Source organism: Alligator mississippiensis, chromosome 1 (genome assembly GCF_030867095.1).
Source record: "Alligator mississippiensis isolate rAllMis1 chromosome 1, rAllMis1, whole genome shotgun sequence".
In the NCBI taxonomy this organism is placed as follows: Eukaryota; Metazoa; Chordata; order Crocodylia; family Alligatoridae; genus Alligator; species Alligator mississippiensis.
Window position 1 is genome coordinate 317,317,569 of NC_081824.1, and position 17,200 is coordinate 317,334,768.

At 42.7% G+C, this 17,200-nt stretch overlaps 1 protein-coding gene across 2 annotated transcripts in view; it reads right to left on the minus strand.

The window, feature by feature from the left end:
- PHEX (phosphate regulating endopeptidase X-linked) overlaps positions 1-17,200 on the minus strand; it is a 176,973-nt gene that overhangs the window by 101,689 nt on the left and 58,084 nt on the right. For both annotated transcript variants that reach the window (XM_006260602.4, XM_059720851.1), the window contains 2 exons: positions 16,135-16,218; positions 15,677-15,822 (listed from right to left, as the gene is read on the minus strand). In XM_006260602.4, coding sequence (XP_006260664.1) covers positions 15,677-15,822; positions 16,135-16,218 — 230 coding nt within the window. The remainder of the gene's footprint in view (positions 1-15,676; positions 15,823-16,134; positions 16,219-17,200) is intronic.

Below are 17,200 nucleotides of genomic sequence, written 5' to 3' on the forward strand. Positions count from 1 at the left end.
TGAGGCAGAGTCAGTGCCTTAGAGTCCGGAAGGGGTTAGATCAGAAAAGAACTGGGGATAAGCCCAGAGGCTCTGAGGGGAGCTGAGAGAGACAGATCTGAGACAGGTCTGCAGGGCCCTAAAAGACCAAGTGATCTGGCAGTCCAGAGAAGGGGCACAAAGAAAAAATCGCTGTTAGAACTGCCAGAGCCAACAGCCTGCAATCTCAACTGGTCCAAGGAGGAGCCAGGAAACCCAGAAGTGAGAAAATGCCTCCATAAAAATTAAAGAAGACCATAACAGGAGAGTAAAAAGTTTAGTCCCGGGTATGACCTAAAACTTCCACCCTCCTGGGTGTGGTTAGTGTGGTAAAGCTACCTGTAGCAGGGTAGTCTCTGCAAAATGCGGCATAATAATCACCCTGGGGAATGGACAAGGGTGAATATAGAGCGCCTTAAAACCCTAGCTTCCACCACCTGCAGGTTACCCTTAATTGGGAAAAGGCTAGGGAGAGTGTACCCCAACAGAAAAACCTTTAGCAAAGGCCAAAGAAAAAAAATAGAAGAAAGTAAAAAAATGGGCTGGGAGGCAGCTGTTATTGAGAGAGAGAGATGTGGAAAGTGTTTAAAAAGAAAGGAAAGAAAAAATAAGAGATTAACAGAGTTTAAGTGCTAGACCAGGTAAAAGAAAAAAGTAAAAATGTAATTTTAAAAATAACCACTTTAAAGCAGGTGAAAAAGATACAGTTGCTTTAAAAACAAAAGAAGTTAGGTCCTGATCTCAGAGTGCCTGAGGTCATGCTGTGGTCTGTTTAAATTAAGTACAACAACTTCTATCGCTGGTCCAATAAGGAGTAGTGTTGTATGTTTGCTCTGTGTGTGTATTGCAAGGCAGAAAAACTGCTAGAAATAAATATCTGCAATCTCATTGGAAAAGAGGGTGAGAAATGTTTTAGTTTTTTTTTTTTAACCTCCGCACACTTCAAAAATAGTGTAAATCTTTTAGAAAGGAAAGTGTTAACAACGTGTTAAGGTAAAAAAAGAAAAAAAAGGTGTTTATAAAAACTTGGTAAATGTGAGCACTGTAAATGTATAAATATAAATAATATTTGACTGCAAGGAGTTTTCCTTGGCAGGTTGGTGTGTGTTTGTTTGTTTTTCTTTCCTCTCTCTCTTTTGCAGAAGCTATAGTCTAGTAGCAAAGGTGACTAAAAGAACTACGAGGCCATCAACAGCATTTTCTTCACCTAAACCATAGTTTTATCATCACAGCAAAATTGTTTTGTCTGTTTTGTGCTGTTTGTCCTGTTGTGTTGTTTTTATTCATTTAATGGATTAGTTTAAGTTGGCAAAAGTTTAAATGTATATGAACATCATAAAGATGTAATAAACATTATTAGTAATGTTCTCTCTCAAAATTAAATCCGTCTGTGGATCCCAAACCAGAACACTTCCATCCGGAAGGACTGGAAAGTCGTTCTAATCTTTAAAACAAAAAACAGCAATTCATATAAAAGTTTTAAGTTGTAAAGTTTACTTCTTTAGCAAAATGTCATTTAGTAAAAAATGTAATGTGTGTGTGTTTAGTAAATAACCTGATAAAGTGTTTTTTTTTAAGGCTATAAAGGAAATCTCATTTGTATTTAGATACTAGTTATAACACCAACATAACATGATGTGTGGAAAAACTGCATTAACCCATTGTTTCATAGAAAAAGTTAATAAACCTAGCACATCAGTATTTGCATAAAGAAGTAAGGAAACTCTTCATTAATTAAAGCAAAATACAAAATGGACGGCCCATTGGTAATAAACATAGATCAGTTTAATGATGTGGTTGATACCACTAACTACGACGCATATAAATGATTAGCACAATTTAAAAAAAAGGCAACCCATTTTATGGGAAATTAATGATCAGTTATGTATTTATAACTGGAATAGAAAGAAACATACTTTGGATTCCAAGTGAATAGGACTAGTGTGTATCATTAACCGTCTTGGTACAGTGGTATATAAAATACAATTAGAAAAAAATCAAAATAAGTACATGTATTTCAGTTAAAAATATTCAGTGGTATATGAAATTTAATGTATTAAATTTATCTAAAAGCCACAAGATGCCAATAACACCTATAGACTAAAAGACTAGTGGCTGTTAAACATTGATAAAGGAAAACGTGTTAATTTGTATTGGTTGTTGTGTTTTTCCATTTTTAATATATTTGTGTGTCATAATATTTTAACTTAGCTTTGCTTATTGCATATTAGGTTGTTTGATTTTTTTTTTTTTTTTTTTTGCTTTGTTAAGTAAACCCTTAATTTTAAAAGTGTGTGTAACCTCCCTAACTGGTCTCTTAAGTGTGCAGATAATTCAAGCATTACCAAACACACACCGAGAGATATTGTGGTCATTCATAACCCTCCCATTTGTTCAAAGAAAGCACATTTAGACCCCTCATTTAATTGTCAAATATTTGAATGACCAAAACGAAATTGTTCATCATCAGATGTGTGGTGAATAGACTGATAATCAATGGATATGTCCCACATTACCACTCTTGGAAGAACCCTGCTTATTCCAGAGCAACAGACTATCAACATGTTATTGGGATGAATTGAATAATAGCACAAACTGTATTTTGATTAAATGAATTGTGTGGGGTAAGACTCAAACAAATTATTTAACAAGGGAAAAATGCTTCATTTTCTCCCATGCAGCAATGTATGTGTAATGTCACTGTTATTCAAACTCCATATTTCACGTATTATTTCATGAAACAAATAATTCAGGATATAGGTGTAAAAGATAACAATTTGCTAAATTTTAATGTTTCCATAAAAGTCAGTTAAACAACCCTGTTCAACCTTCTGATGCAAAATTTGCAAAAAACCCAAAAAACCACTGCCACTCATAGTAATGCACAAGTGCACAGTATTTCTATATTGCATCTGGGTAAAGAAATCCTGAAAGTTTCAGAACAAGCCAAACAAATGTTAGCGTATCATTAGTACAACATCTTCACAAGATAGGCTTCTTCAGAGACAGCTATTCTTAATATCATGCTGCACCCTATAATAAAATCATAATAAACATGGCACCTTGCCTTATGCCCCTTTATAAAGTTTCGCTCGTAATTTGAGCAATTGGCAATTTGTGTAACAACGGAGGGGACAGAGTGGGTGGGCAAGGCCAGCACTTCTGGCCTCACCTCCCCCAGCCTGGCTCCCTGCAGAAGGCAGTGATGGAGCAGCCAGCCCAGTGGCGTACCAATGGGGCAGTAGGAAGCCATGGCCTGTGTTTGCCATGTGGCCCTCCCACCCGCCTGGCAGGTTGTGGGCTTATTCTGCTATTCCAGCCGGAAATTCTGGCCGGCACCCCCCCGCAGCCAGTGTGCCGCACTGGTAATTCCCCTGTGGACATGCCGTGGAATGGGAGGCAGGGCCCCACACAGGCTGATTTGCCTTGGCCTCACACCCTGCTCGGATCGTCCCAGGGGGGCGCAAATGGAGGTGCTCGCCCCTGGGCACCAGGGACCCTCGATACTCCACTGCTACCACCTCTCAGTCCCCACTGTGATGGCAGCACCGTCCCCATTCTGCCCCAGCAGGGCCAGAGCAGGCAGGTGAGGACAGCAGTACTAGCCTCACCCTGCTCCCCCACCCCCCGTCATTCTTGATGGGCAATTGGCTAGTATTATATATATGAGCAGCCAGTCAGTTCCTTCTGATAGGATCTAGGAGGTATCATCTGTTCTGTATGTAAACATCCAAGCAATCAAATAAAATACTGTATCTGATGGATGTTTTGCCACCACATTTGACATATACATGTATAATAAAAAGTATCAAAGAGAATGGCTTTCATGTTACAGCACCTGGATTACTTATCTCTACAATGAATGAATGCATTCAAGCTAGTGCTCAAAAATCAAAAAATTACTATAAGTTCAGCAAGAAAATAATTCTACAGCCCCCCTCCCCCCCACCTGCCCAACAACATGCACACACACACACACACATTTTGACAACAAGGGGTTTTCTAAAGAAATGAAACTAAACTATGCTATAAAACTTTATACTATTAAAATAATCTGCAAGTGAACTAATTTCCACTGGCCTCACAATTATATTTCAGAGTAGAGGTCAGTAAACTAGAGTACATATGACAGATCTGACCTGCAGCAGATGCAGGGATTGGTAGCATGCAGCATCAGAGGCCAAAGAGGGGGTGCCCCCAGGCTCCTCCTGCCTGCTGCTGGTGCATTCCTGTGCCACACTCCACTTGATACCTGTGTAGCCCCTGCCAACACTTCAGCCACTGCTCTCTGCCTTCACTGCTGAATTTGCACCTCAGGAGAACCATTGGCCATAGGAATCTACAGCACTGGGTGGCAATTGTCAAGGTTGCCAAATCACAGCATTTTTTTTTTTTTTTTTACCAACAACCAAACCTTTTTTCACTGTTTTTCACTAATATGTTTTACCCAACGTAAATGTAACCCTTCTACCAGGCCCTAGACAAGGACAGGTTCAAATTTAGGGTTTAACACCAAACATAATTTTAGAAGTGTGGTTGTCAATAAAGTTTGCAGATTATCAGTAAAAAAAAAGTCTTGGGTTGGCAATCCTGCTTGACTGAAAGAATGGTTTTACACTGGGCTGACCCCACACCTACTCACTGCAAAACCCTGATGCTCCTAACTGCACCCTGCATTGTGCTTTACCTGTATCCCCATGCATTTCTCCCAACTGTCCTACCCCCCCCTACTGTGAACTACTGAAGGACTACTGTGACCCAATACTGTTATAGGCAGGAACACAGCAGCAGCAGCAGCACCAACACATGGCTATGGGAAGGAGCAACAGGCTACAAAGTCCTGAAAGCGTACTTCCTGCAAGGTGCTGTACTCCCGTGCAGACACCAGGGCTAGAGATAGACGTTACACATAAGTTTAAGTGATCAGAAACTGGTTTAAACCTGTAACAGAATAGAAGTTCAGTGCACATAAAACAGTTTCAAAATGGCTTAAACTGGTTTAAAGATAAACCTGGTTGAATGTAGTACCAGATTTAACTGGTTTGGGTCATACTGGTTTATGAAATTTCTGTCCCAGTCCTTCCCTGGTTTATTTTAAATCGGAGTCCCCCAACATCCCAGCATTTGGCAGCCCTGGCCTGAGCTAAGCTGTCTGCTCCAGAGAGCAGGAATGACCCTGCCCCACTGCTCCCTAACTGCAGCAGTGAGGGCTGGCTTGCTGGCCTCATAGGCTGGATCACTGTCCCTGCCACCCCCACCCCCTGGCAAACCCCTGCAGAATATGGGGCTAGGGAGAGGATTTAAACTTCCCTTCCCCTGAGTATAGAGCTGCCCTGCCTTGTTTACTTGGTGCTGTCTGTGACTGTGGACTACAAATCTCAGAGGCACCTGGTCTGGGGATAGATATTACACATAAACTGGTTTAAGTGATTAGAAACTGATTTAAACCTGTACCAGAACATATGTTCAGTGCACATAGAACAGTTTGAAAATGGCTCAAACTACTTTGAGATAAACCTGGTTGAATGTAGTATCAAACTTAACTGATTTGGGTCAAACCAGTTTATGCAATGTCTGTCCCAGACCCCCTCCCAGTTTAAGTTAAATTAAAATCCTCCAGCATCCCAGATGCTTTGCAACTCTGGGTGGGGCTCTGCTCCAGCCCAGCAGGGCTGGCCCCTCCCCTCTGCTACCTGGCTGCAGCTCTGGCAGAGACTGCAGATACAGGGCATCTGCCTGGCTTCCTCTTGCTCCCCTCTCCCCTCTGCCTTACAGACACCTCTCAGCCTTAGCTAGCATACCACATGCTGGCTATGGTCCGTGCTGTGGGAGACAGGATAAAGGCAGACAGGACAGTGTCAGCTTAGGGCTTTTTGGAGCTAATCAACAGGTAGATGGTAATTTCCCTCCCTTACTTCCTTGGAAAAAGTTGTTTAAAACAAGTTTGAACTAATGAGAGAGCCTTTTGTTTTCTAAAATGAGCTAATAAACACTGAATTAGGGGTGATAAACACCGTGTTATCAACTCCCTGCTGGGCTGGTCAGGGATGGGGGGAACCCCTCCATAAAAAGAGCATCCTGCTGGGGACTGGCCAAACCCCCCTCAGCTCAATACTTTGGAAGAGAAGGGAAAAAAGGCCTGCTCTGGTGCTCCCCCCCCCCCCCACCCGCTGCCTAGCTTCTAGCCTGAGCCACTGCAGGCATATGCATGCATTCCTAGAATGAAAAGGAAATGTCTATCCACCTACAAATTGGTTCAAGCTTTGCAGGTTAGACTAACCTGCAAAGATTGAGTCAATTCAGGCACAGGCTTTTTGAATGTCTGTCCCTAGCCCTGGAAGCAGGAAAAGGAAGTGATCAGCAACCCTGCAGAGTCCTGCTGCTGTGATTATAAACTGCAAATCCCAGAGACCTCATGGGTAGCAGGAAAAGGAAGTGAACACAAAGTCCATACTGGCTACATACCAGAGAGCTGTGCTCTAGCACCCCTGCTTCTGACTTGAGCCACTGAAGGCATGTGGCTGCATTTCCTGAATCAAAACACTGAATCAATTTAGCCTCAGGCTTTTTTACTCTCTGTACTTGGGTCCTGTGGCACTGCTCTGCTCTGTCTATCCTTGAACACCTGCCTCTGATGAGGGAACTTCAGTCATGTTCCAGTTACTTATTTTCTTTTTTTTTTTTTTTTTTTTAATGGACAGCTCAAATATTTTTACAGACTTTTTAGGCTGGTTTTGTATGGTCTGTCCATAAATGTACAGACATCCAGTCTGTAAATGCAGTTTATTAAACTGTAGTCCTCTGACTCCACAAGTGATATTCATTTAGTCCTGTGGATTAAAAAGATTAGAATCTCAATTTTTCTAAAAGTCATTTAGAGAAAGAACCCCAAATAGCCAGCATTCACCATGAGGTATTTTATAATATAGCCTTCAAAAGCCATGAAAAATCAATTATCCCAAACATGCAGCTCTTGGTCTCATTTAGATGCATGTATCCTTGTTGGAAAACCCATTTTGAGGTGAAATCAAATGGAAAAAAAAAATTGATGAAAGATAAACCTCAAAAAAGGCCTGATGCACATCCCATTGAGATCAATGAGGATCTTTCTATTGATTTCAATGGGTTTTAGATCAGGCCTAAAACGTGGAGGATGGCTCTATTTTAATAAGTAACCAAAGGTTATTTGAATTTGGAACCATAAAAAGTGGTCTAAAAATCCTCTGAGGATAGGGTCTCTGATGAAATCTCTGGTGCTTTTTATTTTGCAATCCAGCCCACTGTTACAGAAAAATACAACCCCACATAAAAGACTTAATTCCTAAGTCTGAAAGAAGATGTGCTAGTGCTTTGTTTTGGTTTGTTTGATCTGGGACTTCTTTAATTTCATTTCATTGTTTTGAGAAGGTTAATTTTTTAAAATCTGTTTACCCCCTCGTTGCTTTTACGTTCTGTCCTTTTGGCCAAGTATAGCAATTGCAGAAAGAAAAAAAAGGAAGGAAGGAAGGATTTTCATGCACTTTGGTTTACAACTAATATTTTTCATTGATGTACTGCCTATATAACATTTTTCACTGTATGTTTTGTAAATTATCTTTGAAACATTAGTGTGAAGGAGTTAACTGTTATCCCAAGTTTTCCAAAGGTGACACTGAGGCACAGAGAAGTTAAGCTATTTGTCCAGCTTTGAAAAGAATTAGACACAATGCCAATATAAAAACACACATATTCTAAATTTGAGTACTGTGTAGCGAAAGTATTTGCAGTCTTATCTGTTGGGACGATTGCATTTCCTCCTGTTGTCACTACAAAATGATTGCTACAGTCAAAGCGTAGGCTGATTGTTTAACAGTGAGTTCTGTGGCTTTTGTGGTTTGGTCTCCCAAAGGAAGTGGTAGAAAACTTGTTTCTTGGGACATTTAAAATTAAACCAGATCATAGCATAAGCAATTATGACCATACCATAGGGAACATCTGTACACTGGCAGACAATAAAATAGGAAGCCTTCACAAAAATTGGTTAATCATATTGGCATATGTATCAATAACTCTTGGGAACCAAGATTTCAGGTAGATTTCCATAAGACAGGAAACAGACAGATTTACATTTTTAACAGAAATGAACTGCAGAACAAATGTATGCGTAGGAAACCTCTCTCTGTCATGCCGCAGGCATAGCAGTTAAATAATTCAAATATACACTTATAACTAAATAAGCCAATGCAACCCAAAGTGAATAAAGGAAAGCAAGACCTCTAAAAGTTTTTTTTTCCATATGAGTCAGGAGACAGAGAGGGGTGTTGGATTTCCATGACCAACCTGTCTGCAAATTTACCATGATTAGCAGAGACTCCCTCAGACATACCTTGTGGCTCCACATATACTGCCTCTCAACCAAAAGCTGTGCAGCCAAGTTCACACAATACTACAGGCAGGTTAATTTATACTGTCATCCATCAGGTCTAATTACTCTGTCTCAAGTACCACCTGCCCCCCACCCTCCCACTACACTGCTTTCAGCTGAGAAGTAGCATGTGTAGTGATCACAGGTGGCATGTCTATACATGTTATTAATGTGGAGCAATAAACTCTGGCACAGTTCACACTGGAGTTTATTGCTCCCAGGCACAGTGTTTACATGTATACCTGGGATCACAGCACACTGAGTTAAGGTGGAGCATTCCCAGCTGGACAGAGGCCGAAGAGGTCAGCCTGACAACCCGGAGCTGCTCTTTCTTGGATCATCATTCTGTAGAGGAGCTGGCTCAGGCACACAGGGCGTTTTTCCATATGTTGCAGGACACAGCACTGGGTGCTTTAATTAGTGAGCCTCACTAATTAAAAGCACTCACACATCATGTGTATCAGTGTCCCAGTGCTTCCCCTCACTAAAAAAATGGCAGCAGGGTGCTTTGAACTAAAGCGTATCAAACTTGTTTCATTTCAAAGCACCCCACATCCATTTTTTTCAGTGCAGAGATACATGGGGACGCTAATACATGTGACGTGGAAGGCTACCAGAGTGAGTCAATTTCTGTGCTCCAGCAGACTTGATTAATCCTAATTAGTCGGAGCAGGCTCTGCACATGTGTATGGGAGCCCAAGAGTGCTACAGTACAGGGCTAACTGGCAGGTACTGTAACACTCATGTCCCAACCAGCCCCAGTCACCACCTACACATGCAGAGCAGCACACTAAATAACTCTGCTGTAGAAGAGAACTTGGGTGGTACTACTCTACAGCAGATTTAACTAGTTTACTCTGGACTAGGGTTCCAAAACAGAGGGCACATGTCAGGAGGACACCATATTCCCAACCCACAGTCCCCTGGCCCTGCCACTGCCCTTCACTCCCAACCTACAGCCTCCCATCCCTGTTGCTGCCCCTCACTCCCGACCCAAAAAACCCCTGGCCCTGATGGTGCTCCTCAAACTTGACCCACAGTCCCTCATCCCCACAGGCTAGGCTGGTGACCCTCGCTCCTAACCCACAGCTCCCCATCTCTGCTGCTGCCTCTCACTCCCAACCCACAGAAATCCTAACCCTGCCGGTGCCCCTCACTCCCTGCCCATAGTTTCACACTCCCCCAGGCCATGCTGGTGCCCCTCACAGCCCCTTGGCACTGCCAGTGCCCCACATTCTCAACCCACAATCCTCCCACCCCTCCATGCCCCCATTTCCAAGCCACAGCCTGCCCACCCCAGCCCTGCCGGTGCCCATCACTCCTGACCCACAGTCCCCTGCTCCCCCCAGCCTCCAGATGCCCCTGTCCCAACTGGGCCAGAGTGCAGTGGCTCCAATTCTTGTGGGCAGCAGTGGAGCAAGTCCAGCCCCAATGTGGGTGGAAGGGAAAAAGAGAGGAGGCCTGTGGCACCCTGTTCCCTGGGCTGGGGTTCCCACGCTGCTCCAAGTGGCCTAGCCACGCCACCCCTCCTCCCCAGGCAGCATCTCCTGGTCTCTCCACCCCTGCAAGCATGGGTACCAACCCCGGTGTTGCTGACCCAGCCACAGAGCTCCCCGCTGCCCCCTAAGGGCCCCCCCTTCCACTGCTGGACAGTCAGGTACCTCCCCGCCACCCCACTACAGCCCCAGACCCCAAACAGCTTCCCCCAGCACCAGCAGGCTCTGGCCCCCAAACATACCCATCTTCTCCATACACCCCTACCACACACATCCCCTGGACAGTCCTCAAGCCCTGGCCCTCCAACCCTCCCCCCCCGCAACTTGCCTGTGTCCAGTTGCCAAGGATGCTCCCACCACCCTGTCTGGCTGCATGCCAGTCACATGCATCTGTGTACACACTCGCACGTGGTGCCCATGCCTCCAACTGCCCTCCCCTTGCTCCCACCAGCAGAGCTAAGCAAAATCCCTGACATTTGTTCAGATTTAAAAAAAAACATCAGGATGAAGATTAAAGGATCCAAAAAGAGGACATGTCAGGGAAAATCCAGACATATAGTAACCCTACTCTGGCCTAATAGCAGTGCACATGTAGACAGTGATGCTTTATTGTGGAGCTAGTTAGTCAGCTCCACAGTAAAGTGTCTTGTGTAGACATGTCCAGGGTTCAGTAAACACAGGCATACATGAATGAAAGCCATTAAGCAACAAACTAACTGTGGTGCAGTATGCAACCACTAAAGACCCTCTATCTTCCTCTAATTGACTACCGGAACTGAGGGACCATCTTCCAATTCCCAACTTCTATAGTCTTATAAGTAAGGGAGCATCTCTAAATTATAACTTTTATCATTACAGCAGGCATACTGCAGGGCAGCATGTTTGAGAGCCTTGCTGCCAGGTATGGTAAGTTTGCAACCTAGCCAAGGTTTCCAAATGCGTTACTTGTCTTTTGCAAAATTAGAATGATAAGCAACACAAAACCAGTTCCTGAGTTAGGCTAGTAATGATGATTACAAAGAATTGTAGTTAGATCTATTACTCTTGTGTTATGCATGTAACTATTCCTTCCCTAAGAAAATATAAATATATATTGTGGAATTAACCAATTCCTTATATAGAAAACTTTCTCAGGATACCCGTGCATTATAGTTATAGAGATGGCTAAATTAGCTTGCACTGAGAGCTCCATGTTGCCATGGCTAGACTGCCCCCAGCTAGTTTAAAGTTAGTTTGAGCACGTCTATACTGCTCTGCAGTCACTGCAATGATGACTGCAACGTATGCATGCCCAAAGTCCCACAGCATATGACACACAATAACTTGAGCATAGGAGATGACGTTACTGTGTTACACAGCAAGGTGTATATTGATTTGAGCTGAATGAGCAACTACCTGTGAAGAATTCAATCAGTGTATTGAGCTGCTAATCCTGTTTGTCTGCTGTCTCCTTTCAGAATGCAATACTAATGAACTTGTTTGCTATCCAAAATTGTTTAATGAGTGCTCTGGGAGAAAATTTTAATACACGGATAGCTCAGTTTTTTGTGAATTTTTCTTTTAATCATCATTATCCAACATTTAATATTTAGCCGGTGTGATTTGTCACTTAACATTGTAGGAAATTGCTTCTGTTCTCAAAATGGATAATTTATTTTAAACATAGTGCCAGAGTGATGTTGTAGCTGGTCCAGAAAATAGGCAAGAGGAATGGAGTTTTGCACGGACCACTGTTCTACTTCAGGTACTTTATGCGTGAAAGCTCAGCTAAATCTCTCCTAACTATGTAGTTGAACCAATAAAACTTATCACCCATAGAAACGCTTGCCTCATTATATTTTAAACTGCTTTTACCTCTACCTGAAAAAATAACATACTTAGATTGTCAGCTCTCTGGGGCCGAGGCCATCTTTTTGTTCTGCATTTCTGCAGCACCTTGTAAAATCAGATTCTTGCCCTGGGGCACTGGATGACAAAACAGTGAATTAATAATAATAATAAAAATGTTGTGACTGGCAAGAAATCTGAACTCAGTTAAAGTGAAATCCTCTTTTGACACCCTGGGGAAATACTCATAAAAATGTAATTGTCTGTACTCATGATATTGTATCTCCTGAAGTGATTTGGAAATTAATTCTCATTATAATCACTAGAATGAGACTTTGGATTGAAATGGGGAACTGATCAGCAGAAATATTTACTGGAACAATCTTAAATCAAATCCATGCAGCTTTCATTAATTTCACCTTTTAAACAGCTTTTTGAGGTTGAGAAATGGGATTTTACTATAGAAAACCTGACTCTTAATTTCACATTTAGGCAGATTTAAAGACTGTATTATAGGGATAGGAATTGACATTTGTGAAAGGGGAAAAATACAGTTTTCATTCCTGCTACTAATTTTCCCAAACCAGATAATAATGCAACTTCTAGAGCAAATTGTGACATTCTAAACAGTAATCATTACAAGTAGTTAAAAAAAGAAAAGAAAAAAGCTTTATGTTGCTACACCGTAGCTCTTTAGAACAGTTTATGTGCTGTTTACTATTGTGCACTTCAGACAGCTCTGTACTGAGGACTCCCACAAACTGCTACCAATCTTAAGTGTCAGTGTGCAGGTTGTGGAAGAATGGGTGCCATGTGCCCAAGAGAAGTAAGTAGTTAGGAAGAAGTTCTTGGACTCCCATGAATCCAGATACTGCAATTCTGTCCCAATAATATGCCAGCCTCAGAAAGCAAGTTAGGCTTTTTTCCATGCCTCCTGCTGTGTCCCTGCAGAAATGTTAGGCACTCATTAACTCCTAACACAGTGGACCTAGTCCCTCCAGCAACTTCGGGATGGAGCCCTTAAGTACCAGTAAAACTTCTGCTGCTTTATACTTATACAATAGGGCTGTGCAAAATTTCGCCAGGTGTTTTGTTTCAATGCTGTTTCAACTCATTTCAAGCTCGAAACAGTAAAATCGAAATGAAACAAAAGGCTTCGAAACAGCCTCGAAACAAAACAAGGGCACTCGAAACATTTCAAGTTTCAAAGCTGGGCTTGCCTGCAGGGACACAAAGTTGGGAGAGGGAGGGGAAAGAGGTGGGAAAGGAATGCTCTCATATTGATTGTGTAGCTGGCCAATGACTGTCATCCTTTCATCCTTTCCTGAGGTCCCTTCCAACCCCAGTGCTCTGGGGGAGGGACAGAAAAACAGCTGCACCTTAGCGCGTGCGCACACACACACACACACACACACACACACACACACACACACAGTCACACGTCACGAGTTTTGCTTGTCAGCAGCTTGAGGTGAAGTTTCCCAGAAACCCTTACACCTATCTCCTTGAAACCTGGCAGACTGTGTCCTCAACAGGGGCTACTATCCCTGCAGTTTTCACCCCCGTGTACCTTCACACTTAAAAGTGACATGAGTTTTGCTCTGAACAGTTTGAGATGCAGTTTTCCAGAAACCCCTGCACCTAATTCCTTGAAACTTGACAAGCCTTGTGGCTTCAGTAGATGCTACCCTCCCTGCTGTTTGGATTCAAAACAGGCATGAAATGACAAAGTTATAGGCAGTTTTGTGATTCTGCGTTATAGCCTATGGGCAAAACATTAAAACAGCTTCGAAACAGTGAAACAGTTTCAACGAAATGAAACGGAACAGCACTTTGAAATGAAACAAAACTTGAAATGAAACACTGTCCCTCTGAAACGGCAAAATGGAAGTCGAAACGAAATGGTGCTCTTTCGTACAGCCCTAGTATACAATACATGTATTATACAATACTATTATACAATGCAATTCAACAAGGAGAAATGCAAAGTGCTGCACCTAGGGAGGAAAAATGTCCAGCACACCTACTGCCTAGGAAATGACCTGCTGGGTAGCACGGAAGTGGAAAGGGATCTTGGAGTCCTAGTGGACTCCAAGATGAACATGAATCGGCAGTGTGACGAAGCCATCAGAAAAGCCAATGGCACTTTATCGTGCATCAGCAGATGCATGACGAATAGATCCAAGGAGGTGATACTTCCCCTCTATCGGGCGCTGGTCAGACCGCAGTTGGAGTACTGCGTGCAATTCTGGGCACCACACTTCAAGAGGGATGCGGATAACCTGGAGAGGGTCCAGAGAAGGGCAACTCGTATGGTCAAGGGCCTGCAGACCAAGCCCTACGAGGAGAGACTAGAGAAACTGGACCTTTTCAGCCTCCACAAGAGAAGGTTGAGAGGCGACCTTGTGACTGCCTTTAAGTTCATCACGGGGGCACAGAAGGGAATTGGTGAGGTTTTATTCACCAAGGCGCCCTCGGGGGTTACAAGAAATAATGGCCACAAGCTAGCAGACAGCAGATTTAGATTGGACATTAGGAAGAACTTCTTCACAGTTCGAGTGGCCAAGGTTTGGAACGGGCTCCCAAGGGAGGTGGTGCTCTCCCCTACCCTGGGGGTCTTCAAGAGGAGGTTGGATATGCATCTAGCTGGGGTCATCTAGACCCAGCACTCTTTCCTGCCTATGCAGGGGGTGGGACTCGATGATCTATTCAGGTCCCTTCCGACCCTAACATCTATGAATGTCCATAGGAATGCCAAAACAGCCACTGATGGATTGATTCTTCAGTGCGCTCCTGCTACCTATGCTCTCATTCAGAGCACTGCAGAGTAGGTGTAAACTGCTACCAAATCAGCATTTCCACCCCCACTTTTCACTTTCTTAACTGTCTTTATGAAGCACAAAGCAAAGGAGAATTGGGTCCAAAGCAAAGACATTGTTCAACAGCATGAATCAGAAGTGCTGCGAAGGCATTAGTTTGAACTGGTTAAATTAAAGGATCCCCGATTATTGGGAGTTGGAAATTATTTTTATTTTTGGCACTGTCTGACCTGCATGATATTTTTACAAGTATTCTGAATGTTTTTAAAGGTTTAAAATTCTCTGTACTATTCTAGTGTTTCTCAGCTGATAGGAATATGATTTGTTTGACATATTGTGACCAAAAAATGTGACTGTATTATTAGCAATAACTCATTTTTTGAAAGAAATTCAAGCTAAAAAAAGTGGACTGCAAAAGGCATTCATTAACAAACAGCTCAAAAAGCAGCAGGGTAATTCATAAACTCCTTAGGGAGCTTTCATCATAAAAAAACATTGCAGAATGGGACAAAATCTGAGCACATACTGTGTTCACTAAAGGAAGGGCCCAGAGGCATAGCAGGGAAATTCAGTGCTGCTGTTGGTGGCTGTTATTTTTATGCTGTCCCCTGCCCACCATGTCAGTGCCTGGGGCTGTTGAGTTAGCATAAGTAACTCCCCTTAGTTATGCTCCTGGACGGGTCCGATCTTCCATCCTTTCATACAAAGCTGCTCCCATTGTAGCTCAGGCAGTTAGAGCATGGTACTAATAATGCCAAGGTAGCAGGTTCGACTAAATGATCTCTTGAAGTCCCTCCCAGCTTTACTGCTCTGTGAAGGAAGCACTTAATACATCCCACAAAGGTAAAAGACTACATCAGATGCAAGGCCAAGGACAATCAGGTCTATTTTTACATGGATGTATTGAATGTACCATCAAGTGCTGGCCTCATTGAAGCAGCATTTTTTTTTCAACAAAGAAACTGTTTGAAATTTGAAAATGGCCGTACTACACATGGGGCCTAATGCCCTTATTCATGTAAAACTGAATGCCTGCATAAAGACTTGATCTGAGGAGATGCTGGAAGGCACCTGAAAGGCCCATTAAAATGACACCATCATATAACCCTTACTTTTTCCTCTCATTTTCCAGGATTCTGAATAAATCTTTGAAGTATTGGGGTGCACGGACAATCACTTTTTCAGAAGGACCAATGTCTTTAAGATCAGGATAGAGTCTGATGTCAATCACCTTCTTGATGTACCCCAGCCAGTCAAACTAAAAGAACAAACAAAGGCTTAATTAATACAGTTTACAAATAGAGATGAACACACAGTGATGAATTTGTAAGGTTCTTTTTAGTGGCTGAGGGGATGTTACCAATTTAAAAGTTAGAAAAAAATGTACCTCATCCGTGTGAATACTTTGAAACTGCAGCAGAGAGGAAGCTGTATTGAAAGTAACAGCAATTATTTTCTACTGATATTCATTTAAAGTGTTTCCTTCTGCATAGTGGAAGCACTTTTAATTTTCTACAGGAAATTATATACATCAGAATTAATAGAGTAATTTTTCAAAAACTTCACCCACCTCTGGGATCATGGTACTAAGTTCTGAAATATTCATTTTATTGTACATATTCTCACTGGTTCGATTTTCGTATGGAATCATAATCTGGAGAACATAAAGGAAAAAAAAAGATCTCCTAAGAAATCCTCTCACATTATTTATTTCCATCATATTTGCCCATAGAACTATTTAATATGACAGCTGAAGCAAAAAAAAAAAAAAATCAAAGCAAATAACTGCCTCCCAAATCTCAGAAAGAGATGTCAGCTACCATGAGCCATATTTTAAAACTAACTCCATTTCTTTTCACCATCCTATATTTTCTTTCTTTAAACACAGTGGGTGCCTACACACATTCTGGGAGGCTGCTTAGATGAGCTCTAATTACAGTACATCAGAGCAGACTTGATTAATAGAGTCTACTGAAGCATGCTAATTAGCAGACTCCAGCCAGCCTCTGCTTCTCATGTATCAGCATCCTCACACTTCAAAATGGTGGTAGGGGTGCTTTATCTAAAGCTCATCAAAGCTCTGTGCTCATTTGACAAGCTTTAAGTATTTCATAGTTATTTCATAGACATTTGGGCTGGAAGGGACCCCGGAGGATCATCGAGTCCAACCCCCTGCCCCAAGGGCAGGAAGTCAGCAGGGATCATAGGATCCCAGCAAGATAAGCATCCAAATGTGTCTTGAAGGCATTCAAAGTAGGTGCTTGAACCACCTCTGGCGGCAGTTTATTCCAAACCTTGGGGGCTCGGACAGTGAAGAAGTTCTTTTTTATGTCCAGCCTGAATCAATCGTGGCGGAGTTTGTGACCATTTGATCTTGTGTGAACAGACGTTCCCCCAGATCCTGATGAGCACCCCTGATAAACTTATAGGTGGCCACCAGATCAACCCTGAGCCTGCACTTTTCCAGGCTGAAGAGCCCCATGGCTCTCAGCCTTTCTTCATAAGGTCTGTTTTCCTGACCTCTGATCATGCGCGTGGCTCTTCTCTGGAGTCTCTCAAGCTTCTCCACATCCTTTTTCAATTGTGGAGCCCAAAACTGGATGCAGTACTCCAGCTGCGGCCTCAGCAAGGCCGAG